This window comes from Balaenoptera physalus (genome assembly GCF_965194825.1).
Source record: "Balaenoptera physalus genome assembly, chromosome: 4".
NCBI lineage: Eukaryota > Metazoa > Chordata > Mammalia > Artiodactyla > Balaenopteridae > Balaenoptera > Balaenoptera physalus.
In genome coordinates this window covers 1,483,679-1,509,977 of record NC_138891.1, presented here as the reverse complement: position 1 = coordinate 1,509,977, position 26,299 = coordinate 1,483,679, and the positions used below count along the sequence as shown (strand labels likewise).

The window sequence follows — 26,299 nt, the reverse complement described above, 5'->3', positions numbered from 1 at the left end:
CCCAGGTGACTGAGCCTCATACACACTCCTGGGGGGCGCGCAGCTCCAGAACCCTCCCTGGAGGGGTTGTCATGACGCCCACACGCTGAGTCGTCAGCTCCTGCATCTGTGGGACTAAGTACCGTCTTAAAACCTACTCCTTAGATTTTGTATTCCTGTTGTTTAAACATCTCTCTTCTGGCATCTAGCTCACTGAATGATGGTTTTTGTTTAGGTGACTCTATCTTTTACTAGAATGTGAGTCTTTTGAAATGATACCCTTTCACTCTTGTTTCTTGAACATCTATCACAGTGTCAGGTACAGTGTAAGTACTCAATAGCTATTTGAACAGATAGAGAAATAAATGAATGGATGGATGGACAGATAAATAGATGGACAGATGGATGAATGGACAGATAAATTGATGAAATAATGGACAAATGGACAAATGGATGGATAGGCCAATGGACAGATCAATGGAGGAAAGATGGGACATATGGATGGATGGATGGATGGATGGATGGATGGAAGGGTGGACAGATGGATGGATGTAGAAAAAAACCTGCTGTTAAGACTGAAGCAGTTATCCTCACACCCATTATAACAATTCCTTTAAAAATAACCTTGAGAGCTAAGCCAGCCTTTAAAACACTAACAGTAAGTTTAAATTTATCCATAATTATTAGGAAAGGAGGTTATGGTTAATTGACTAATCATATCCAATAGTGGGCTAGCATACATCTTATACATGGACCGCTGATTCTCTAAAAGTTAAAATTAATAGAATGCATTTAGAACAAAAGCAATACTGAACAATGCACTTCCTTTGTGATTCTGAAAACCCTTAGAAACCTTAGTGTTTGCAGGACCCCAGTGAGAATCACTGAGGGGTGTACAGGCTGGCATAAACCGTTCAAAGGCCTTAAAGTCTGAGTTCTTCATTTAAACTAATATGTAAAATCAACACCCACACACTCACATGTAGACCATTTCTGTAATGATTTGGATTTCTAAAATGTATTTGACAATATGCAGGAGCTTCTGCACATTAATATCCTAAATATGGTATTTGGCCAACATCAGGCAGACTCGCAGACCATTTGTCTGTCTCTCAGACAAGATTCATCGAGTGTGGCAAGCAATATCTAAAAAGTTGGATCCCAAGGAAGCGAACATGGTCACGTCTGTTTGCTAAGCCAACTTCACGTGGAAAGTCCTGCCATAAGAATGAACCCACTGAAAGTTTAACAACTGTCCGGTTTACCTCCCTCCATTTTCCCCTAATCGCTAGTGATGTAGCCCCAGGTGGATCACTGATCTTGCCGTTGGTAAAAATTCTTTCTTCTCCCTCATTTTCTCCCTCCTTCCTCTACTTCTTTCCTTCTTTACTTTATTCCTGTCTACTTATCCTGCTGTCTTAGCATTTCACGTTTCAAAGCAGTCCATGTACAGCAAACCCTTAGAATCTACATTACCTATCATGTGCATTTTATTTATTGAGGGAGAAACCATGCTTTATTTGACTCAGAATCTTCAGTAGCTACAGGACTCAATAAATGTTTGGTGAATAAGCAAATCGGTGTAGGACTCCCACTGGTTTCGTACCATTACACTGTGTTGCACTTATTTACATGTCTAAATATATATTACGAATCCTGTGTATGATGGAAAAATTCATTTCTCCATTTTTCAGATGGGAAACTGAGGCTCAGGAACATTAAGAGACCACCCTGAGTTTGCACAGTTAGTAAATGATGGGCTGAAATTTGGGCCTTTGGAATTTTACCCCAATGTCATCCCACTTTTCCAGGGTACCTTTCATGTTATTTAAGACCCGTGGGGAACAAGGGTCTTCATTAATTCCATACTTTATATGCGTGTTGTCAATAACCAAGCCATGGAAACAACCTAAGTGTCCATCAACAGAGGAATGGATAAAGAAGATGTGGTACATATATACAATGGAATATTACTGAGCCATAAAAAAGAATGAAATAATGCCATTTGCAGCAACATGGATGGACCTAGAGATTATCATACTAAGTGAAGTAAGTCAGAAAGAGAAAGACAAATACCATATGACATATGTGGAATCTAAAATGTGATACAAATGAACCTATCTATGAAATGGAAACAGAATCATGGACACAGAGAACAGACCTCTGGTTGCCAAGGCGGAGGGAGGGTGGGGGAGGGATAGATTGGGAGCTTGGGATTAGCAGATGCAAACTATTATATATAGGATGGATAAACAACAAGGTCCTACTGTACAGCACAGGGAACTATATTCAGTATCCTGGGATAAACCATAATGGAAAAGAATATTTAAAAAAAGAAAAAAAATATATATATATAACTGAATCACTTTGCTGTATAGCAGTAATTAACACAACATTGTAAATCAACTATACTTCAGTTAAAAAATACATAAATGATTTGTTTAAAAAAAGAAATTACAGACTTGTAAAGTTTTAGTGCAGTATCAAGAATATCCACAATTATTTGCTAAATCTATTAAAAAACACCTCCCTTTTCTTTCATACATTCCATGAAAAGAACATACTACAAGAGACTAAATGCAGAGGCAGATATGAAAACCTAGCTGACTTCTAGTAAACTAGAAATTAGGGAGAAAAAAAAATTATGTGTGTTGTAACAGATGTGGGCAGGATTTTGAACCTTGAATTGAAGGAATGACAAATTGTTTTCTTGTTTGCCTTAATTGCCAAATAAACGCAACCACTGATTCGGATATATCATGCGTGAAAGAGCATGTGGGCGTGTGCTACTGCTGTGTAACCCATCCTTTACACAGACTGTATCTGTTAGCTATCGCTGTGTAACAAACCACCCCAAAGCTCAGTGGCTTGAAACAGTAAGCATTTATTATTGCTCACAAAACCATGGATCAGCAGGGTGGAACTTCTGGGCTCACTGGGCCCTCTCATAAGTCTGTGGTCAGCTGCAGCATGGGTGGCAGTACTGCCCATCTTGCCTGAGTGCTCTCCCAGGTTCAGGGCTAGGCTGGCTCTAGGTTGACCTAGGAACCTCTTGGCTGGGCTGCTGGTCTCTCCTCCTCCAGCAGGCTAGCCCGGGCTTGTTCCCACAGAGGGGTGATGCTCTAAGAGGGACCAGCACAGGATCTCTCTGGGCCTAGGCTGGCACAACATGACTACCACTGGTTTCTGTTGGTGAGAGTGCATCACAGGCCAGCCCAGATACAGGGGTTGGGGAGCAGTCTCCACCTTCGGATGGAGGAGCTGGGGCATCACAGTGCAGAGGGCGTCCACAGGTGGAGCACTGGGGCATCATTTTTTTTTAACATCTTTATTGGAGTGTAATTGCTTGACAATGCTGTGTTAGTTTCTGCTTTGTAACAAAGTGAATCAGCTGTACATATACATATATCCCCATATCTCCTCCCTCTTGTGTCTCCCTCGCACCCTTCCTATCCCACCCCTCTAGGTGGTCACAAAGCACCAAGCTGATCTCCCTGTGCTATGTGGCTGCTTCCCACTAGCTATCTATTTTACGTTTGGTAGTGTATATATGTCCATGCCACTCCCTTACTTCGTCCCAGCTTACCCTTCCCCCTCCCCGTGTCCTCAAGTCCATTCTCTACATCTGCGTCTTTATTCCTGTCCTGCCCCTGGGTTCTTCAGAACCATTTTTTTTTGGATTCCATATGTATGTGTTAGCATATGATATTTGTTTTTCTCTTTCTGACTTACTTCACTCTGTATGACAGACTCTAGGTCCATCCACCTCACTACAAATAGCTCAATTTCGTTTCTTTGTATGGCTGAGTAATATTCCACTGTATATATGTGCCACATCTTCTTTATCCATTCGTCTGTTGATGGACACTTAGGTTGCTTCCATGTCCTGGCTATTGTAAATAGAGCTGCAATGAATATTGTGGTACATGACTCTTTTTGAATTATGGTTTTCTCAGGGTATATGCCCAGTAGTGGGATTACTGGGTCATATGGTAGTTCTATTTTTAGTTTTTTAAGGAACCTCCATACTGTTCTCTTTAGTGGCTGCATCAATTTACATTCCCACCAACAGTGCAAGAGGGTTCCCTTTTCTCCACACCCTGTCCACACTGGGGTATCTTTAGGTGAGCAGCCCTTCCTAGCACTGCACTCCTGCTGCCCGGTTCTGAGGGCTTGTCGAGGGGTCCTGTGTCCCCAGGGGAATCACTGAGGCCGTGTCTCAGAACTTTCTCCAAGCTAAGTGCCTCATTTCTATTTTTTAAAATTAATTAATTAATTAGTTTATTTATTTATTTATTTATTTATTTATTTATTTTTGGCCACGTTGGGTCTTCTTTGCTGCATGCAGACTTTCTCTAATTGTGGCGAGCGGGGGCTACTCTTCGTTGCAGTGCACGGGCTTCTCATTGCAGTGGCTTCTCTTGTTGCAGAGCACGGGCTCTAGGCGTGTGGGCTTCAGTAGTTGTGGCATGTGTGTTCAGTAGTTGTGGCTCGCAGGGTCTAGAGCGCAGGCTCAGTAGTTGTGGCACACGGGCTTAGTTGCTCAGCGGCCTGTGGGATCTTCCCGGACCAGGGCTCGAACCTGTGTCCCCTGCATTGGCAGGTGGATTCTTAACCACTGTGCCACCAGGGAAGTCCCCTCATTTCTATTTTAAGAAATGTTTTAAAAGGGAAAATAGGAGAATGTCAACGAGAACTGCAATTCATTTTCTGAAAATTAATTGGGTTTAGAGGACCATAAGAGTGAAAACTTTGACTGCTAGAATTGTTCTTTTTTTTTTCATTGGAGTATAGTTGATTTACAATGTTGTGTTAGTTTCTGCTCTACAGCAAAGTGAATCCATTATACATATACATATATCCACTCTTTTAAAGATTCTATTCCCATATAGATCATTACATAGTATTGAGTAGAGTTCCCTGCGCTATACAGTAGGTCCTTATTAGTTATCTATTTTATATATAGTAGTGTGTATATGTCAATCCCAGTCTCCCAATTTATCCCTCCCCCTCCCTTATCCCCTGGTAACCATAAGTTTGTTTTCTACATCTGTGACTCTGTTTCTGTTTTGTAAATAAGTTCATTTGTACCCTTTTCTTAGATTGCACATATAAGCGATATCATATGATATTTTTCTTTCTGTGTCTGACTTACTTAATATGACAATCTCTAGGTCCATCCATGTTGCTGCAAATGGCATTATTTCATTCTTTTTTATGACTGAGTACTATTCCATTGTATATATGTACCACATCTTCTTTATCCATTCCTCTGTGGATGGACATTTAGGTTGCTTCTATGTCCTGGCTATTGTAAATAGTGCTGCAGTGAACATTGGGGTGCGTGTATTTTTTTCAGTTATAGTTTTCTTTAGGTATATGCCTCTGAGTGGGATTGCTGGATCATATGGTAGTTCTATTTTTAGTTTTTAAAGGAACCTCCATACTGTTCTCCATAGTGGCTGCACCAATTTACATTCCCACCAACAGTGTAGGAGGGTTCCCTTTTCTCCACACCCTCTACAGCATTTATTGTTTGTAGATTTTTTTGATGATGGCCATTCTGACCCATGTGAGGTGATACCTCATTGTAGTTTTGATTTGCATTTCTGTAATAATTAGTGATGTTGAGCATCTTTTCATGTGCTTTTTGGCCATCTGTATGTCTTCTTTGGAGAAATGTCTATTCAGATCTTCCACCCATTTTTTGATTGGGTTATTTGTTTTGTTTTGGTTTTGATATTGAGCTGCATGAGCTGTTAGTATATTTTTATATTTTGGAGATTAATCCCTTGTTGGTTGCTTCATTTGCAAATATTTTCTCCCATTCTGAGGGTTGTCTCTTTATTTTGTTTATGGTTTCCTTTGCTGTGCAAATCTTTTAAGTTTAATTAGATCCCATTTGTGTATTTTTGTTTTTATTTTCATTACTCTAGGAGATGGGTCAAAAAAGATCTTGCTGCAATTTATGTCAAAGAGTGTTCTGCCTATGTTTTTCTCTTAGAGTTTTATAGTATCCGGCCTTTCATTTAGGTCTTTAATCCATTTTGAGTTTGTTTTTGTGTATGGTGTTAGGGAGTGTTCTAATTTCATTCTTTTACATGTAGCTGTCCAGTTTTCCCAGCACCACTTATTGAAGGGGCTGTCTTTTCTCCATTGTATACTCCTGCCTCCTTTATCAAAGATAAGGTGACCATAGGTGCTTGGGTTTATCTCTGGGCTTTCTATCCTGTTCTATTGATCTACATTTCTGTTTTTGTGCCAGTACCATACTGTCTTTATTACTGTAGCTTTGTAGTATAGTCTGAAGTCCCAGAGTCTGATTCTTCCAGCTCCGTTTCTCTTTCTCAAGATTGCTTTGGCTCTTCGGGGTCTTTTGTGTTTCCATACAAATCTTGATGGAGATTGTTGTTTAAGATATGACAGCCTGTAACTTGCTGTGAAGAATGTATGTGACACAGAGCAGGATACAGGCTCATCTGAAACAGTCTGCTGGGAAATTTCTTTTTGTTATTTGGAGCCCCCCACCCCACCTCACCATCAGATACTGCTTTGAATGAAGTCTTTGTCTTCATGAAAAAAATCTAAAGGATTATACCAACACCTCTGTTCAGTCATGTCACTCTGGATACATGGCCCTTATTTTAAGGCTCTAGATTCCTGACTCTCAGACTGCCTGCAGTTTTACTGAGTCACAAAGACCCGCTAAACAGCCTCTCCAACACACGAGGGCAGGTTGAGCTCTGCAGAGCGAACTTCAGCTTATATAATAAAGCATGTCCTGCCCATGAAAATGGTTTATGGCAGTGGGGACTGAACTGTCCTTTTCTAAGCTGGCGGTTTTTACAGACGAGGTGAGTTGATCATGCAGTGGGTGTGAGTTTACTCCTGATTAAAAGGCAAATGGGGGACTTCCCTGGTGGCACAGTGGTTAAGGCTCCGCACTCCCGATGCAGGGGGCCCGGGTTCGATCCCTGGTCAGGGAACTAGATCCTACATGCATGCCGCAACTAAGGAGCTGGTGAGCCACAACTAAGGAGCCTGCCAGCTGCAACTAAGAAGCACACCTGCTGCAACCAAGACCCGGCACAACCAAATAAATAAAATAAATACTAAAACAAAAAGGCAAAGGACCACAGCCTCGGTGTCTTCAGTTTCCATTTTTTAGCATCTAGTTTTATAGCATCAGTAAAGTCCTTCATCTCAGGCCTGATCATGCTGGATGACTGCCACAGACAGAGCCAGGGAAACAGCACCACCAGTGGACAGATTTCATGAGAGCCATCCTTTGCCAGGGCCCCTTGCTGCCAGAGGCAATGAGCAGAGAAGGACCACGGGTGGTGGAGGAAGGCATCCCAGAGGCCGCCTGCACTTTCTCGACTGCTCATGACCAAGCGTTTACTTTTATGCATTAGGCAGGAGTGTTTGTCTCCAGAGTTAAACTTAGGATATTTCCTATAGTTCATCCAAGACTCTTCTCCAAAGGAAAGGATTTGCCCCTTATAGCAGAGCCTCTAAACTCCAAGTCTTCCTGCAAGAATGCCCACCGCCCTGGGCCTGCTGAAGATAAATGCGGCCGCACCAGGCTGCGCCCGCCAGCCCCGACAGAGGAGGAAAGTGTTTGGGATTATGAGACAGAAGGAACGCAGTTCCCTCGAGAGGAGATCACATCTCCATAAGTAAAAGCAGCCAGTGAGAGGAAAGTGTGTTTAAAATCATTTGGAAAGTTTTGTTAGTAGGATATACCACTTTAACTAAAAGAAGTATTTGGCCTTTGTACATTCTGATATTTGGGGATTTTCTGTAAGTGCTTGGAATAACTTGAAGAAGCTGAGCTAGGCTGGTCGATCCTAGTTAAACTCTCAGCATGCTGTGTCCAGACTATTACCCCCAAGACTTGCATATTTAATATTCTCTAAAAATTCTAAGTATGCTCCCTTGCTCGGTCACCGCAAGTGCCATGCCGTTCCTTACACTTTGCGTTTGTGCTGGACCCACATCACCCTCTGAAATCCCTGCACATAGGCTGCCACGTGGCAGACTAGAGCGGTCCCTGGAGGATGCTATTTTGACCTCCATTTCAAAACCCCAAAATCAAGGTCCAAGCACAGGGGCTGAATTCATTTAACAGACTCTCATGGGTGCCCTGCCCTCAGCCTGGTCCAGAAGGTGTGTTTCTTGGTAGCAGTGGAGAAAACTTAGCTGCAGCCTCACTCACTAACCTCCTTTCTCTGTGTATTTGTTCACATTTCTATGAGCGCCTCCATGGCTATTGCTGAATCGGGAGAAAGACGCAGTCTCCACCGCTCAGGGGATTCTGACATTAGGGCTGTTTTACTCACCCCAACCCACGCCAGGTCACAGTGGGACCTGCTATGTTAATTGCTTGAGTCCCAACCGCAAATCCTGAAATTATGGGAAAGTATTTCTCTACTAGTTACAGATCCACCTGCCTTCAAGTTCACTTATATAATTAGTTCAGAAAATGATGTTTAAACTAAGATGAAACTACATCTGTTTGTTAGTTAGAGACCCTCCTCTACTCACGGCAAGCAGATAGCTCTCATCACTGACTGTGGTCCATTATTCTTACAGTTAGTAAGGAGGTAAAGAGTCAAGTTGAAGGAATTCCAGACTTTAATATTCAAACAAGAATAAATAGACCATTATGCTTCCTTTGCTAGACTGACTATAGAGAATTTTAATGGACAAAATCACTGTTGATTGTATTTTCCTTTCTTTTTTTTTTTTGATGTGAATTTCTAGTGAAGTGTTGTTTCATCTCTTCCTGAATCCAAGTGAAGTTTCTGACTTCTGCATGTTTCCTGCATTACATTTTTATTGTGTGCATAGGAATCAATATTCCAGATACGTGCACAAGCGCACACACTGAAATGAACATGACTTCATTTATTTTCATGATTAGACTTCAAAAAAAAGTACTTGGGTGTCTGCTTTCATATTCATAGGTCGAGATCCGTACATCAGAGGTATTTGTATAAGTGACATTTTTATTACGTTCATTTCATTTGCAATGTGATAGTGGATCATAAATATGTTACTTTTATGCCACCAAATCTGATTTGTGGCACTTAGCCCTCACAAGGAGAATACTTGATATCTTCTGAAGCACCTTTCGTCCAAGAAGCGCTTTGCAGACACGGGGCCAGGCTCTACCAGGTGCGTCCATCACACTCGTGAGCCTTTGCACGCCCCCCGCTTTATCGGCTGCACTGTTGGGGCCGAGAGTGGCCATGAGTCCCTTGCAGGCCCGGAGCTGATGATGAGACCTTTAATTTCTGGAAGAAAGAGGCTCAGGTGAGCTCTGCATTGCTGCACCCAGGCCCTGATGGCTGACAGAGCTCCACATCTGCCACATGCTCACCCTTCACCATGGGCCAGACGATGTACCAAGCCCTGGGGACACAGACACAAGTAAAATATGGCCCTTGCCTTCCTGACGCTCACAGACTAGGAGGGACGGGCTATGTGGAAGAGTAATTGCCCCCCTACCCCGTGACGGGGCACTGATGCAGAGGTGACAGTAGGTGCCCTCCTCCTGCCCTCCCCCCGGCCCTCCCAGGGATGCACCGTGCCTGAAAGCAGTTGTCAAACCCCCAGGCACGTCGCAGGACTGGGCACATGCCAGCCAGTTGCAGTCGGGGTGAAAGAAGAGACCACCCCTCACACATCGCAGGCGGCCTTCAGGGCTGAGCACCTCCCACCCCAGACTTGCAGAGAAGAGCATCGCGGGCTCCCCGCCTACCAGCCATTCCCTCCATCCCTCCCCCATCCCCCCCTCCCCTTTCTCCAGCATCAGTTCCCGATCCTGGACCACCCGCCGCCCCTTACACACACACACGTGCACACACACGTGCACACATGCAGTGCTCCTGCAGCCTCCTTCACGACACTCACCACATCGTGGCGTCACATTTGAGTGCGACAGACACGGCTGAGGGCCCCGGAGCCAGGTTTTCTGAGTTCAGAGTTCACGCCACATCACTTACAGGAGGGGGCAGGTTACTTACTTTTCTGTGCCTCAGTTTTCTCATGTGCAAAATGGGCATAATAATGATACTTCCCTGTCAGGCGGCTGTGAGCGTTGAATGACCTAATATGAATAAATGGCTTCACCGAGCGCCCAGAGCTGCTGGGAAGCTGTATTAGCCTTTTCAGTCTTATCATAATTAACACTTTAGGGACTTCCCTGGAGGTCCAGTGGTTAGGACACAGAGCTTTCACTGCCATGGCACGGGTTCAATCCCTGGTTGGGAAAGTAAGATCCAGCAGGCCATGCGGCGTGGCCAAAACAAAACAAAACAAAGAACCCACAAAAAACAAAAAACCACTCTAGTACTAGAGTCTCAGGACCTGTAGTAATAGTGAGGCCAACAGTCCTATCACTGTCACTGCTATCACATGATTCATGTCTGTCTCCCACCGTGAGTGAGCCCCGAGGCAGCAGGAGCCGGCTGTGTGGTCTCCACTCCGTCCCCACGGCACATGGCGCAGAGTAGAGGCTCACAGAACATTTGGTGAATGAATGAACGGACAAAGCAATGGTGCACCTGCTCACGTGGTGCCGCTACCAGCCGCCTTCTCTGAAAGCATCATTGCCACTTACAGCCACGGACCCACAGCGCTGCCCACAGGTCCAGCCATGTCCACGTGGAGGGGCTTCCATCCTCCTTCCTGTGTGACTAGCGCACAGAAGCTTCACAGGAGACTCACCCTTCCCACCCAGCCCACCGTCCATCGAGGAGGGAGGCTGTGAGAGGGGCCGGCAGCTCCGGGGTGGGGAGCGGCCAGATCCCCGGGCCCTGCAGCAACTGTGGGTGGCCCCCTGCCCCGCACTGGAGCCCTGCCCGGGGGCGAGCTCCTGCCCTGCCCTGTAGCTGCGGACGTGAGTCCCCCGAGACAGGACGGAGACGCCTCCCCAGCCCTGCACCGCTTCCTCCCTGGCACAGGGAGGGCCCTGTGATGGTCTCCTCTCTGACCTGGATGCCGCAGCCCAGCAGGCAGGCAGCAGAGCCACTGCCCAGGAGCTTGGCCTGGCCTCACCGTCTCAGCTCCAGGCTCACCCCTGCCCTTCCTTTGCCATGCTGAGGAGTACAGTGATCAAGCCTCCATGTGCCAGGGTCCCATCCCGGCTCCATCCTTTCTGTTTGTGTGACCTTGGGCAGGTTCTTAACCATTCTGCGACTCAGTGTTCTCATCTGTACAATGGGGATAATGGTACCTACCCCATAGGTTCTTCATGAGGGTCAAATGAGTTTATTTATAAAAAAGCATTTAGAACAGTGACTGGATATAGAAGGCATCCCTTATTCTGGACGTTCTGGCAGCCGTCCGCCCGCCTGGCCCAGATACCACATCTGTGCTCCACAGCGCTTCAAAACCATTGAGCAAAGCAAAACGCTGAAGCCAATGTTTAGAGAATCCATCCATCAACTTAGGAGCCTCTACATAATTGGGGTGTTATCGCCCACGGGGTGGCTGCAATTTGCAGTTGCCGAGGAGTCTGCGATAGTCCCGGGAATCCTCTGGTGATGGAGACAGTTGGGGGCTGCGGACTTTGCTCTGGGAGGGCGGGAGCTGTCTGGAAGGGAGCATGAGGTTACGCGCTAGTCCTCTGGCAACCAGTCAGCCGCTGAGAGTGCCCCAAGCTTGGGCCCCGGAGCACAACAGATGGAGCCCTGGCTTTGCAAATGAGGAGTGCCCCCGACCCGGTGCCCTGCGGCGCTCACCGAGGCCCCCTTCCCACCTCACCTCTGCCTTCTGCCTGGGTGCAGATGCTCAGTGGTGGCAGCTCACGGAACATAACCCTCTAGAGCTGCGGTTGCTCCTCTGAGTTCCATTTTCCCGGGGGCCGTGGGTGGGCCGGGCGGCAGTGCGTGATGCTTAGGCGCGCTGGGGGCGGACTGCAGGTGCTGTGTGTGCCCCTGTCTTTGCTTTTGTGTGTCTTCCACTGAAATCTTGACGGCTTTCAAACAGGGTGATCTTGGGCCTCGGGTTTCTAGAGCGTAGACATGGAATTATAATGCCCACCACTCGTGGTTCACTGTGGAATTTAGTGAGCAAGAAGCCTTCAGTTACGTGACGGGGGGGCTGGCCCTCGCTGAGAGGTCGGTGAGCCGCGTCGCTGCCGCGGGGGAGTCAAGCGGTCCAGGTGCCATCGTGCTCAAAGCAGGTCCAAGTGTTGGTGTGGCCTCCCCCCGGGGCTTTGGGTTTTTGCGGTTGTTCTTGTTTTAAGATACAATTCACATAGCATAACATGAATCCCTTTAAAGTATACAGTCCAGTGGTTTGCAATATATTCACACGGTTGTACGGCCATTGCCGCTGTCTAATTCTGGAATATTTTCATCTCCCCAGAAGGAACCCTGGGCCCAACTGCAGTCGCTTTCCGTCCCCTCACTCCCACCCCAGCCTTTGGCAACCGCCGACCTGCTTTCTGTCTATGAAGTAGCTTATCGTGAACATCTCATAAGAATAGAACCATACAATACGTGGCCTTTTGTGACTTGCTTTTTTCACTGACATCATATTTTCAAGGTTCATCCATGTTGTAACATGTATCTGAATTCCATTCCTTTTTGTGGCCAATAATATTCCACTGTCTGGATAGACCAGTTTTGTTCCTCTGTTCATCAGTGGATGGGCACGTGGGCTGTTTCCACTTCTGGGCTGTTCGGAATCACGCTGCTCTGAACGTTTGTGTGCAGGTTTGCATAGATCGTACGTTTAAGTTTGTGAGGACCTGCCAAACTGTTCTCCTCGGGGCTCTGTTTCAGAAGGACCATCTTGCTCAGACAGGACTTTAGTGTTAGCTGAAGGAGAGGGTTCTCGGCAGGGCCAGGAGGGGGCAGGGGGGCTGGCAACCTGCCCTCAGAGCCACGGTGCTCACAAGGCCTCGGGCCGCGGCCTCCCCGTCGAACACAGATGCCCACTGCCTTGGGCTTGTCTCCCCTGTGCTGACCGTGTTCTCTGCGTTCTCCCCACTTTATTTTTTTTTTATTTATCTTATTGAAGTGTAGTTGATTTACACTGTTGTTACTTTCTGCTGTACAGCAAAGTGATCCATATATATATATATATATACTTTTTTTTTTTTTAATTTGGACCGCTGCCCGTCCGGGGCTGGGGCGCGGCCCGGAGGCCCCGGCGTCTCTCTCTCCGACCGCAACTCCTCCCCGGGCTGGGGCGCCACGCGGGCCGGGCAGGCGGAGAGCGGGGCACGGAAGTGTGGGGTCCCGACGTGACCCCCAGGGCCCGGGGACGAGAGAAGGTTAACCAAACCCTCCGCATCCCTGCCGCCCTATATATTCTTTTTTATATTCTTTTCCATTATGGTTTATCACAGGATATTGAATATAGTTCCCTGTGCTATACAGTAGGACCTTGCTGTTTATCCATTCTCTATATAATTGCCTCTGCTAATCCCAAACTCCCAGTCCTTCCCTCCCCTAACCCCCTCTTCCTTGGCAACCACCAGTCTGTTCTCTATGTCCATGAGTTCACTTCTGTTTTGTAGATAGGTTCATTTGTGTCATATTTTAGATTCCACATATAAGTGATATCATATGGTATTTGTCTTTCTCTGACTTACTTCACTCAGTATGATAATCTCTAAGTCCATCCGTGTTGCTGCAAATGGCATTATTTCATTCTTTTTATGGCTGAGTAATATTCCATTGTATATATGTACCACATCTTCTTTATCCGTTCCTCTGTGGATGGACATTTAGGTTGCTTCCATGTGTTGGCTATTGTAAATAGTGCTTCTGTGAACATAGGCGTGCATGAATCTTATCGAACTAGTTTTCTCTGAATATATTCCCAGGAGTAGGATTGCTGGATCATATGGCAACACTATTTTTAGTTTTTTGAGGAACCTCCATCCTGTTTTCCATGGCGGCTGTACGACTTTACATTCCCGCCAACAGCGTTAGAGGGTTCCCTTTTCTCCACACCCTCTCCAGCATTTGTTATTTGTAGACTTTTTGATGATGTATAAGTCTGATTAGGTCCCATTTGTTTATTTTTGCTTTTATTTCTATTGCCTTGGAAGACTGAACTAAGAAAACATTGGTATGGTTTATGTCAGAGAATATTTTGCCTGTTTTCTTCTAGGAGTTTTATGATGTCCTGTCATGTTTAAGTCTTTAAGCCATTTTTTATTTTTTGCAATATATGTTTTATTTATTTATTTTTGGCTGCATTGGATCTTCGTTGCTGTGTGTGGGCTTTCTCTAGTCGCAGTGAGCGGGGTCTACTCTTCATTGCAGTGCGCAGGCTTCTCATTGCAGTGGCTTCTCTTGTTATGGAGCACGGGCTCTAGGCACACAGGCTTCAGTAGTTGTGGTGCATGGGCTTAGTTGCTCTGTGGCATGTGGGATCTTCCTGGACCGGGGCTCAAATCCATGTCCCCTGCATTGGCACACAGATTCTTAACCACTGTGCCACCAAGGAAGTCCCCTTTAAGCCATTTTGAGTTTATTTTCGTGTGTGGTGCGAGGGTGTCTTCTAACGTCATTGATTTACATGCGGCTGTCCAACTTTCCCAGCACCACTTGCTGAAGAGACTGTCTTTTCTCCACTGTACATTAGTGCCTCCTTTGTTGAAGATTAATTGTCCATAGGTGTGTGGGTTTATTTCTGGGCTGTCTGTTCTGTTCCATTGATCCATATATCTGTTTTTGTGCCAATACCACACTGTTTTGATTAATGTAACTTTGTAGTATTGTCTGAAGTCTGGGAGGGTTATGCCTCCTGCTTTGTTCTTTTTCCTCAGGACTGTGTTGGTGATTCTGGGTCTTCTGTGGTTCCATATAAATTTTAGGATTATTCTAGTTCTGTGAAAAAGGTCATGGGTAATTTGATAGGGATCACATTAAATCTGTAGATTGCTTTGGGTGGTATGGCCATTTTAACAATATTAATTCTTCCAATCCAAGAGCATGGGATATATTTCCATTTCTTTGAATCATCTTCAATTTCCTTTATTAATGTTTTATAGTTCTCAGCATATAAGTCTTTCACCACCTTGGTCAGGTTTATTCCTAAGTATTTTTTTAAAATTTTTTGGATGTGATTTCAAAAGGGACGTTTTTTTTTTTTTTTTTAACTTTTGCATTCTCCTTGCTTTAAACCATGCTGCCCTCACCTGTGTCCTGCACCTGCAGGAGTAGTTTGGGCACACAGCTAGCCTTCCTGTGAGGCTGAGATACCTCAAGCTGTCTTTATGCACTCGTCCTAGTCCTGGAAATGTTCTGAGCCAAAGAACAGTGTCATTTCAGAGTCCTGGAGAAGAAAATCAGCTGCACAGGTTTTCTTCTCACATGCGTCCACTTGGTTACAAACAAGCAAGTGGACGTGAGGAAGGGTCGTGCCAGCTGTGTAGTCATGGGCACATCCCTTAGCCTCTCTGAGGCTTCGTTTCTTTGTCTGTAAAATGGGTTTAAAATTGCCTACCTGGGAAGGGGATGAATTGCACTGTAGACACGGCTCCCAGTACGATGCTGAAGATACTCACAAATACCCTTCCCACTGCAGGTGTGAGGCGCTTATACGGACCACGGGGTTTTTCAGTACCACTCACCCCCCTCCCTTTTCCCTCCCTCCCCATCTCTTTCCTTTCACCTTTTCTCCTCTCCCTGCGCCTGTGCCTTGCTTTTACTCTGCCCTCAGCTCCTGCCCCAGGCGGCCTTGTGGTCCTCACGGTGTGGACCCAGACCCAGGAACCTGCCAGCTCTCAGATCGCCCGGGGCTCTCAGGAAGGACCAGGCCGAATCCTCTTAGAGCGGATCAGATCATGCCCTGGGTCGTTTGCAGCACAGACTCCCAGTTGAGGGTGGTGGCAGACACAGCAGGCAGTGTCTAGCCTGGCAACCCTGGTTCCCCGGGCAGTGTGGGTTGCAAGACCTAGTTTTATCTGTCAGCCTCTCTGGGTCCCAGGTTCCTTCCCCAGGAGACCCTTGCCAGAGCCAGAGCTCTGAGTGCCCCTCGAATCTGGGTCATCTGAGAGCCTGTGCTGTGGGACGACCACCCAGCATAGAGGCCAAGACCATGCCCATGAGGTCCAGGGCCAGACAAAGTGTGGGGATGAGGGCTGCGGGCAGATAAAGGATGAATGAACGGACAGCTTTCCAGGCTGAGGGCTCATGATGCACAAATTATTACTTTTTAAAACTATAAGTAATAAAAGACTGTGTGACTAATACAGAAAGTTTAGGAAGCAGAAAAACATGAAGGGACAACACCCCAAATCCCATCCCCTTGGAGATGAATTTCTTCGAAAGTGCCAGTTAAGGGAATTCCCTGGCGGTCCAGTGATTAGGACTCTGTGCTCTCACTGCTGAGGGTCCAGGTTCGATCCCTCGTGGGGGAACTAAGATCCCACAAGCTGTGGCCAAAAAAAAAAAAAAAAAGGTGCCAGTTTATTCAGAAAACTGAAGAGCAAAAAAATGAACCGAAAGGCCCAGCTAGGAATCCCTGGCTCCATTCTGGGACGTGTCTCCCAGGAAAAAGTGGTTTCCCTGGAGCGCCTTTCAGGCCATCCCCTCTGGAACTGCGGGGAACCTGCCCGGAAAAGTTCTTCCAGGAACGAGTCCAGATAGAAAGTTCCCTCCGAACAAACGGGCTCTAGGCCCTCTGGGTGAGCTGAGCTCTCCTTAGGAGCCGGCTGGCGGCTGCAAAGCAAACAAGTCCCCCGGCAGCCACCCCCTCGCCTCGGGAGATGTGCTGGTCGGACCTCCTCCCCCCCCGACCCCCATCCCTTCCCAGGCAGCATCGGGTAGCGCAGCCCTGGCCACGAGTGACCCTGGTCTGTCTACTCTCTCGTCTGCAGCGGTCAGGAATGACAGAAACAAGAAAAAGAAGGAGCCTTCGAAGCAGGAATGCACGGAGAGCTACGAAATGACGGCCGAGCTGGACGATCTCACGGAGAAGATCCGGAAAGCCCACCAGGAAACCTTCCCCTCGCTCTGCCAGCTGGGCAAGTACACCACGGTGAGAGGCCCCGCCCACCGCGCCCCGCAGCGCACGCGCACTCGCACTCGCACTCGCACGCAGACGCACATGCGCACGCTCCCTTCCTGGAGCCTGGCGTGCCCGGGCCGAGGAAGGAGACGGCGTGGCCGGTCCTCTGAACCGGGGTCGCAGCCGCCACTGAGTAGGGAGGGCGTTTCCTCCCGCTTGGTCAGGACGCACAGGTTGGGCACGTGCGAGGCTCCGGGCCAGGGTGAGTGAGACGTGGCTGCTGCTCGCGGGGACCCACCGCCGCGGGAAGGGGCCGAGGAGGGCCAGGGAGGCGGCCGGGAGTCCCGGCGGCGGACGCCGGTGCAGAGCCCAGCAGGGACGGAGGGCCGGGCTGAGCCTTTCACGGTCCCCGCTCCAGCTGGAAAAGCCCGCCCGGGGGACTGGGGCCTCCCCCGCCCAGGGTCTGGCTCCACAGAAGGTCTGGGGGGGGTGGCTGGGAAAGCGAAGGGGGACCGACCTGGGAGGTCCCCCTCTGCTCGCTGTGCTCCCCTGGGAGTGGCCTCGCTGAGGGAGAAGTGAAGAGAAGGGGATGGGGGGCAGGTGGGGTCAGAAGGCGGGAGGCCTTGTCGGCTGGTCTGGATGTGCTGGTGGACATGTCTTTAGGTCCTTGAATATTTAGTGGCTTTTGCATGTGTTTTGTGCGCTGACGTGTATTCCCAGCACGTGGCACGTAATAGGCACTCAATAATATTTGTCGACTGAATGAGTGAGTGCCACTAGAATGTTGTTCTGGCCTCTTCAGTGGCTCACGTTGCCCGCCTAACATGCTGGTAGACGCGCTTTTTAAAAATCCAAGTATTGCAGCGTTTGCTGGTTTGATTGACTGAGACGTGCTAGAAAAAGAATAGTAGGGAAGGTCATGGGGATAAAAAGGTGAAATGATGATGCGGGCGGGGGCGAAGAACAGCAAGTGGGGCACCGAGGCTGCACGGTGGGTGGCAGCGCTTCTAAAGAGCTGGCGCTGGGCTTAGCCGCAAGTCCTCTGGCTGAGCTGCCCGGAGAAGAAGAACCTAGAGCTTGCTCCCCAGTCCTCCGCCAGCTTACAAAGCACCTGGCAGCTATTAAAGTGCAGGTTCTGATTCAGCAGGTGTGGGCGGGCGTTGCTTACAGGCTCCCAGGTGCTGCTGGTCTGCAGACCACACTCTTGAGTAGCAAAGGCCACGAGCGTACTTCGAGTAGCGAGGCCCAGGACGATTTTCTGGGCCCCCAGGCCCTGGCGTCAGGGACAGGGAGAGACGCTGGCCAGTCTGCGAAGCTGCCGACCTGGCCTGCTGTTGACTCAGCGGACGAGTCCCCCTTGCACACAGGGGCACCATCCAGCCCAGAGCAGACACAGGAGGGGGCGGCCTCGGGAGCCTTGAGGTCGGCCTGCGAGGGAAGGCAGGCCCGGAGACCTGGGTGGCGGGTGATGCCGTGAGTCAGGAGCAGGGGTGCTAGGAATGAATGTGGTTTAAATCCTGCTCTGCCGCCAACCAGCCGTGCGACCGTGTGCACGTTACCTCACTTCCCTCGGCCTCGTTTTTGAATCTCAGTCTGAAGTGGTGGAGAGAAGTAGACAGTTTGTGATCAGGTGTGTTTATTGTTGTTACGGTCATCATTATTACAGCCAGTACTCACTGAGCGTTTCCTCCGTACCAGGGGCCGTGCTAAGTACTCTCGCTGTGTGAATTCTTTTGATTCCTTACGGAGCCAACGCGAGGCGGGTGCAGCGCCCCATATGACAGAGGAATAAGTCACTTTCCCCACGCCCCGTAGCCAGCGGGTGTCCTTGGACGTGGGCAGTCTGACTCCGGGGCAGCTCTTCTAACCCCACACGGCACACCGTGTCTCAGGAGGGTGGGTGACAAGGCAGGGTGGAGACGGGGGACACCAGGCGTCTAGCTAGGAGGACGGGGCTGTTACCCAGGGATAAATCAACTTTCCCTCCAGAAGACAGAGTAAAAGAGAACAGTCCCAGCAGGGAGGGCTTCCTGGAGATGGAAACTTGTAAACCAGGTCCCGCGGTGAGAGACAACCCGTGGGGTCATTTGCTGCCCCCCTGGGGCCCTGACCCTCTTCCCCGGGTTGGGGTGTCAGGGTGGCCTCGTCCGTGCCCCAGACTCTGCCTCACCTGGTCACCAGGTGAAGTGGCCACCACTCTGGTCCGGAGGAGGGCAGGGCAAACACAAGTACACACGCCCTGGTGCGACCTGGGACCAAAGTGCCCCCTTGGGACCGTCGTCCCTCTGCGGGTCAGCACAGCCAGGGACTTTGGTTGGCCTCTCTGGGCCCTTCCCCACCTTCCCTCCCCCAGGCCACCTGGCAGAATCCGAGAGCCTCTCCTTTTGGATTCTCTTTGTGCCCGAGGTCTGATTTCACCTGCTTCCAGGCCAGTGGGGCCGCTGCCCTGCCTCTGTCAGGGCCCTGCCGGCATCCCGCATCCCTGTGGCTCATTCTGCAACCCCACGACGCTGCCTCGAGGCTTTTTGCGCCTGTGGGGCAGCGTGGTTCACAGGGGGGCGGAGGGGGGCGGGGTCGACACTCCTGGGAGCAGCCCCGGCCCGACGGCTCCCAAAGCCCCCCAACAAGGTGGAGCCCCGGTGCCCCCGGCCCTCCCCCACTCCTCTCCCAGTGCTTCCCAGGATCTCTGCCCACATAAGCTGCTCGCGTTGGAATGCTAGTCTCAGCGTCTGCTCCCAGCCCCAGGCGGGGCTTCACCGAGAGCCACCAGCACCCCTTCCCTGCCCCTCGGTCCCCAGTGAGGGCCCTGAGTCCTAAGCGCTAGGCAGGGACTTTGTGCGCCTCTTTGGATCCAGCAGGGAAAGTGGCCGCACACGTGCCATCTCCGGGGGACGACCCCTGACCACGGGGCGGCCTGGCGCCCTGCAGGCGCTGCTCCTCCCTCCAGCCCTTCTCTCTGTGCACAGATCAAGCTCTGTTTTTATCGTAAGCAACTTGCAGTCCTTTCGGGAAGTAGGCGCAGGTGTAAATAAAGAGCAGCAGCCGTGACGCATCCTTTGCAGGCCCTTGGCCATGGGGCGAGCACTTTCCATAAGGGGCTTGCCGACGGGCAGCTGCTTCCACTGCGAGGGGACTTCGGTGCCTTTGCCCGGCTGGCATCCCTGTCAGGTGGCTTTGGAATAAGTGGGCAGGGAGCAGTTAGAAAGGCAGCTAGCTGCCCGCCTACGGATCCTTGAAGGAGTAGCTGCTTTTTCTTCCTGATGAGGGTCGATTTGGGACCCTGGTCAGGACCCAGGAAGCCAGCACCCACCCTCCGCGCCTGGGCCTGGGGGGGGACAGGGTGCTTGCTCACCTGCAGGCTCAGCGCCGGGCTCCTTGGCGCTTCTGACCAGTGAGCTTCCTGAAAAGCAAGGGGCCAAGGGGGGGGACTCTGGGGACCAGGGTGGGCTGCGGATGATGCGCTCTCAAAGAGTACACAGCCCAGCCCTGGGGGTGTTTGGTCTGCTTCCGCAGCGACCGTGACCCTGGCATCCAGGCTTTAGGGCTTCCCAGGCCCAGGTTCAGATCTTGCCTGTGCTGCTTGGGAGCTCCGTGACCTTGGGGTCCTCGTTGGAGCCCCGCTCCTCATCGGTGTCACGGGAGTCGGAGCTGTGACTCCCTCGTGGGGCTGCCGGGGAGGGTAGATGAGGGAAACATCCAGCGCGCCTTGTACTGTTTCTGGCCCAGAGACATACGGAACGCACAGGTCCTCTCCTCCTGACTCTGTATGAGTGCTGTGTCATTTTTTGGAGCCACATGCCTGGTCCTGGCAGCGTAAGTGTGGCCGGGACAGCAAGGCAGTCTCCCGGGGGCACGGCCCCGCCTGGGCTGTCTGCTCCCGCTTCCCGCTGTGTGCGGCTGTTCACCCCCTCGCAGGCCCTGTGGGACCCGGGCTGCCCTCCGAGGGCTCGGGAGGTGGGGCTGTGGAGACGTGAGGAGCCCTTACTCCACCAGGAGAAGGACCGCCCACAGGATCAGGAAGCCACCCCGAATCTAGCATGTGGAGCGCTGGACACCATCTTGCAGCTGGGGCCCCCAGGCCACACCCCGCCCTCCACCAAGGCCGCTGCATTCGGAGGCCACCCGGCTGTCCGGAGGGGCCCCTCCGGCTCCTGTCCCGGCCCAGGCATCTTAGGCGGGGTGGGGAGGGGTCCAGGAGCGCCCCTGAAACATTAGCTTCAGGGAAGTCCTGCACCATCTCCCTCGCTTCTAGCTAGACGTCCGGGAAACACTTGGGGGCCCTCAGAGCCCCGCCCCCTGCCCCGTCCCTGTCTCTCCCCCTCAGTGGCAGGGCGGTTGCCACATGGTTAGAAGCGTCCGGGTCTCAGTCCCACGTGGCGTGTGCGTTGGGGCCTCTGTGTGTCGTCCTCCTGCGGATGGACCTGCCCAGCTGGTAGTTGGCGTGTGTCTGTGGACCGCGGATGCTGGCCCGCGCGTCACGTCCTCTTCCTGGCGATGCCGAGCATCTTTCAGCCTCTGGGGTTTCTCGCCAGGAGACAGGCTTCCGCAGACACAGTTCAGGCCGTGCGGTGCCCCGTGCAGTGGGCCCAGGGCCGCAGCACGAGCTGCCTCTGTGCTGGCCAGTGGGCAGTGACGCAGCTGCCAGGTGAGGGCATCCTGAGAACTAGAGGGAGTTCACCATAAAGCTTAGAACAGGGCCTGGCTCCCGGTGAGCCCCACAGGAAGGCTTGTTCCATGAGAAGCGTGCCCAGTGGAGAGGTGGGCCGTGGACGCCGGGAGCATTCTACAGGTGGAGCTTGAAAGGACTTCTCAGGACGGCCGGGGGGCAGAGACTCCGGACCCGGGCCCCCGGGTGTTCCAGCCACCCCTGGGAACCTTAGCTCCTCGTTCCCTTTAAGACTTTCTGTGTTTCCTCCTCGGCTGAGAAGGAGGACAAGCAGCCCTGGCTGAAGCACTGTAGTGCCTGCAGCTGTCGCAGACGGGCGGAAAGACACCGCGATTCCACCTCCATTTATGGGCCTCGCTCTGGAAGTACCGCCAGTCAGAGAAGCCGCAGAGACACGCACGGCAGTGGGAAGGGGTCCGTTTGCTTGACCAAGATGGCCCTTTAGCTGGATCTCATGGTGGGGTTGGGCTTCGCCGCTGCTCAGGGGGGCCGGGGGACCCTGGGGGGAGAGGCAGCAGCTGCCTCTGCCCCTCTGCTGTGGTTCCGCTCCCCTGAGCTGCCGGCGAGGCCCCTCCCAGCCCGGGCCTTTCCCTTTCTCCCCCTCCCCTGGTTTCGGGATCGGCCCCCACCCAGCGCCCCCCTAACCGCCTCCACTCTCCGCAGACGGGCCGAGCTGTGCGCTGTCTGCGCTGGAGGATAGCGTATAAGCCATTTTAAAGCTCATGCCGTGTGAGTCCAGCAACCGAACGATAAGACGCCAGGTTATTCTGTGTCTTCTCAGCTGCCTCTTCCCTTCAGTTTGCATGGTGGTGGGTTAGATTCACATGCCGTTGAGACGGCTGTGCGTTACTTATAACAGGAGGATGGCGGGCCCGGTGCGTGATGACGTCTCCTCGTACGAGGCTGGCGGAGGCTCCGTTCCCACGTGCTGGGCCGGGCAGCGGGTGGGCGCTGTGGTGAGATGACTTCCTGCTGTCTGCTCACCTCTGGGCCCCTCCCCTCCCGCGTCGTCTTCCCACAAACCAGGCGAGCCGACGATTACGTGGAATTACAGACCCAGTGGCCGCACGCTTGGCCTCAAGCTCCTCCGGGTGCGCCGTGTCCCCAGGTCCTTGGGGACGGATGGGGTGAAGTGACGGGCGGGACGCTGGCCCTTCCCGCAGGAGCGCCACGGGGGCGGCCATCCTCCACCTGTGTTAGGGCCTCTGTGCCACCCTGTATGCAAACTTCCCTTTCCAGCTTCCCCGCCGACCTTAACAACACAGCTCATTTTACAGACTCCGTGGGTGTGTCCCCGGGTGTCAGGGGCCCAAGCGCCAGCCTCGACCTTGCCAGCTGCTGCACGTCCGGCCCCCCAGGGGCCGCCAGAGGCCGCGGCCCAGGGCAGCCTCGTCCTCGTGTGGTGGTTGTCCTGAGACATCCTGCACGAGCATAGACTCATGGAAGCCTCATTCACTCAACAAACGTTTTGAGCCCCTGCTGTGTACCGGCCGCCGTTCTGGACACTGAGGACGCGGCAGTGACAGTGAGGCAGGAAGTAAACGAGAGTGTGCGTTGGGGGCTGAGGCCTGGGACCGCAGAGCAGGTATAGAGTCCACAGAGCAGTCGGGCCGGGGCTCAAGTTTGCCCAGCCGGGAAGGAATGAGGGGTGTGTCTGCGGGCAGAGCAGGCCGGGGGACAGCAGGGCCTGTGGAGCCGGGGGAGACGCGAGAGAGCGGGCCGGCCTTGCAGGCCGTGGGGAGGACTTTGCCTTTCCGTCTGAGTGAGGTGAGAGATCGCTGCAGATTTTGAGCAGCACAGTGACTTGCTCTGACAAGTCAGTGCAGTGTTTTTAAAGGATCCCTTTATTCCTCTGGTAAAGGAACAGACCGTGAGGAGGTCAGGGTAGAGTGAGGGAGACCCGTGAGGAGCTAATCCAGGCGGGAGGCGATGGTGGCCGTGGAGGTGGCCCCCTTCTCTACGTCGTGACAGCTGTTTGGTGGAGAACGTGAAGCTCTCACACCTAAACCATCTCAAGCTGTAACTGAACGTTAGTTAGAATTCTTCCTGTTGTAGGTGATAGAAACCAAACTCAAACCGACTCAGACTAAAACATAAAATCCTGGTGTGGCTCAGGCGTGGCTGGATCCAGCATCTCCGGAAGGGCCTCTCCTCCCACGGTTCGTCTCGGCTTTCCTGAGTCGGGTAGAGCCACTAGTCCATCAGGGTTACACAGCGGTGGCTCCTCCGCCTACCATTTACTTCATTTACTAGCGGGAGTGATTGCCGAAGAGAGATTCCCACATCTGTTACCCGATTATCCAGCGGTACAGGAATAAGATTTTGAGCATTTTTAAAAAATGACGCTAAGCTGAAAGGTCAACTCTCCCCCACCTTCCGGAGGCTCCCTGTGAAGAGTGAATTGTCCTCACGTTTCATGGGAAACGTGTTCAGTTCTCTGCCTTCCACTCGGCTTCCTGCAACTACCCCTGACGGTGTTTTCTCTCCCTCGTAGAATTCCAGTGCCGACCATCGAGTCCGACTGGACCTGGGCCTCTGGGACAAATTCAGTGAACTGGCTACCAAGTGCATTATTAAGATCGTGGAGTTTGCTAAACGTCTGCCTGGCTTCACCGGCTTGACCATCGCAGACCAAATCACCCTGCTGAAGGCAGCCTGTTTGGACATCCTGGTACGTGGCCTGAGCCCGCCATCGGGGTGGGCACGGAGGAGGGGTTGAGGCACTCCGGGTCCCTAGCCTCTCCTGCTGCTGCCCGATGGCCAGAGGCTTCCCCAGAGCTGGACAGAAGCTTCGTATTCTCTCCCCAGTGTGGGCGCCCCTCTGCGTGGCCTGGGAAAGGGCCCCAAAGCCCTTCAGTGCCACAGTGTGGCTCCAGGGCCCTGGAGGGGTGAGGCCCGTCCCAGCCCGGCCTCTGCAGGCCTCGGCCCCAGTGCCGGTGTCATCGGGCGGCTGGGCTGGTTTCCCCAGGCAGGGAAGCATTAGAGGTGGCAGGGGCGAGTCCCGCCTGGGAAAGTGTGTGCTGGGCCTCTGGAGGAGGTGGGGGGCAGCCCCCAGGGATGGGTCAGAACGTAGTAGGGAAGGTAAGATGAGCTTTTGAGGTGCTTTAAAAGCGTAGGTTTTTCTTTTTATTACATCTTTCATAGCTTTGGGTATAAACAGTTCTACAAAGCAAATACAGGAACTGTAATTAGAGACACGCACGCACGCCTGCCACCGTCCCTCTCGGGAGGAGAGGGGGCTCAGGATGGGGCAGTTGCGCAGGAAGCGCGAATGTTTGTGTGTCCTTTCCCTGGGAGCCGGGTCTTAGGAGGAGTGGTAACGGTGACTCTGTAACCTACAGGGGCCGGGGGTCCCGAGAGTATCTGTGATACTTTTCTTCTCATGAAATCAGAGGGTCTTGGATGGACCTAGGAACATTCAGAAAACATGAAACATCAGAGCAGCATTAATCTGTCACATACTGGGACTGCCCTGGCGGTCCAGTGGTTAGGACTCTATGCTTCCACTGTGGGGGGGCACAGGTTCCATCCCTGCTTGGGGAGCTAACATCCTGCAAGCCACACGGCCAAAAATACCCAAAAAAACAAAATCTGTCACATACCCACACGCTGTCGAGTTTGCAAACCTCAGCTCATCTGAGTTGCATGTGACAGAGCAGGCCGGGGGTGGAGATCCAGCCCGTTTTACAGGAGGAGCTGCAGACCAGGTGAGTCACCTGAGTGCTGGGCCGCACGCCAGTGGCACGAGAGGCATTGCAGCTCTGAGGCCCTAGAAGCACAAGCGGGGGCTGGGCCTGGGGACAGAGCCCGCCCGGCCCCCAGCGTGAGGGGCAGCTTGCCCGTGGGTCACGATGTAGGGATGAGTTCTGGGAGCAGTGAACGACGGGGCGCCGGTGTGTCCTCACGAGTGCCGAGCGCGAGTTTCACCTGAGCCGCTGGACGCTGCCACGCGGCAGCACCGCGACCGTGGGGTCCTGACCCTGTGCCGCACGGCCACTGCAGGGCCTGGGACCTCCCGACGCTCTGGCTGTGGCCTGTGCCTGCTTCTTGGTCCTCCTTTTGTCTGGTTGCCAGGTGGCGGCCGTTCGTGACTCCCTCCCCTGCGGCCCTTCGGGAGAGGACGGGTGAGAGGTCGCTGCGAGGGCCTCGGGTGGGGAGGGCCATGTTGCCACAGCGGCAGTGGCGCAGGGATCGGGGCCCCGCTCGGGCCCCAGCAGCCGTCTCCCCGCGTCTCTCGCTGACTCGGAACCCGGCAGCTCTCCTCCCTTCGCCCTCGGGGGACTTGGGAAGGACAGGAGCCACTTTCCGTGACCCCTCCTGGCCTCAGTGTACCCGTGTGTACGATAGGAATGCGAGTCAGCCAGGGGAGGCCCTTCTGCGGGCTCACGCGGCCCTGGTGGAGCGTGGATCAGGTGGGGGGCTCGGCAGTGAAAGCAGGGACGGGGTCGGCAGGGCACGCAGGGCGGAGCCCGGGCTCTGGGCCAGGAGTCGGGAGACCTTTCCACTGCTCCCACTGGCCTCTCAGGGTGCAGTGTGGGGTCGGCGTGCAGAGGGGAGAAGCCCTAGCGGGGGCAGGGCAGGATCTCCAGTCAGATGAGACAGGCAGAAGGAACACTTATTTGGCCCCAGACAAGTTCATGTCCAAAAATTTGTAGCAAAGGCACAAGATCC

At 52.0% G+C, this 26,299-nt stretch overlaps 1 protein-coding gene across 5 annotated transcripts in view; it reads left to right on the top strand.

The window, feature by feature from the left end:
• The window catches only part of RARB (retinoic acid receptor beta), a 460,352-nt gene that overhangs the window by 416,613 nt on the left and 17,440 nt on the right, over positions 1 to 26,299 (top strand). For all 5 annotated transcript variants that reach the window (XM_082460769.1, XM_082460771.1, XM_082460773.1 and 2 more), the window contains exons 4-5: positions 16,832 to 16,992; positions 24,123 to 24,299. In XM_082460769.1, the coding sequence (XP_082316895.1) occupies positions 16,832 to 16,992; positions 24,123 to 24,299 (338 nt within the window). The remainder of the gene's footprint in view (positions 1 to 16,831; positions 16,993 to 24,122; positions 24,300 to 26,299) is intronic.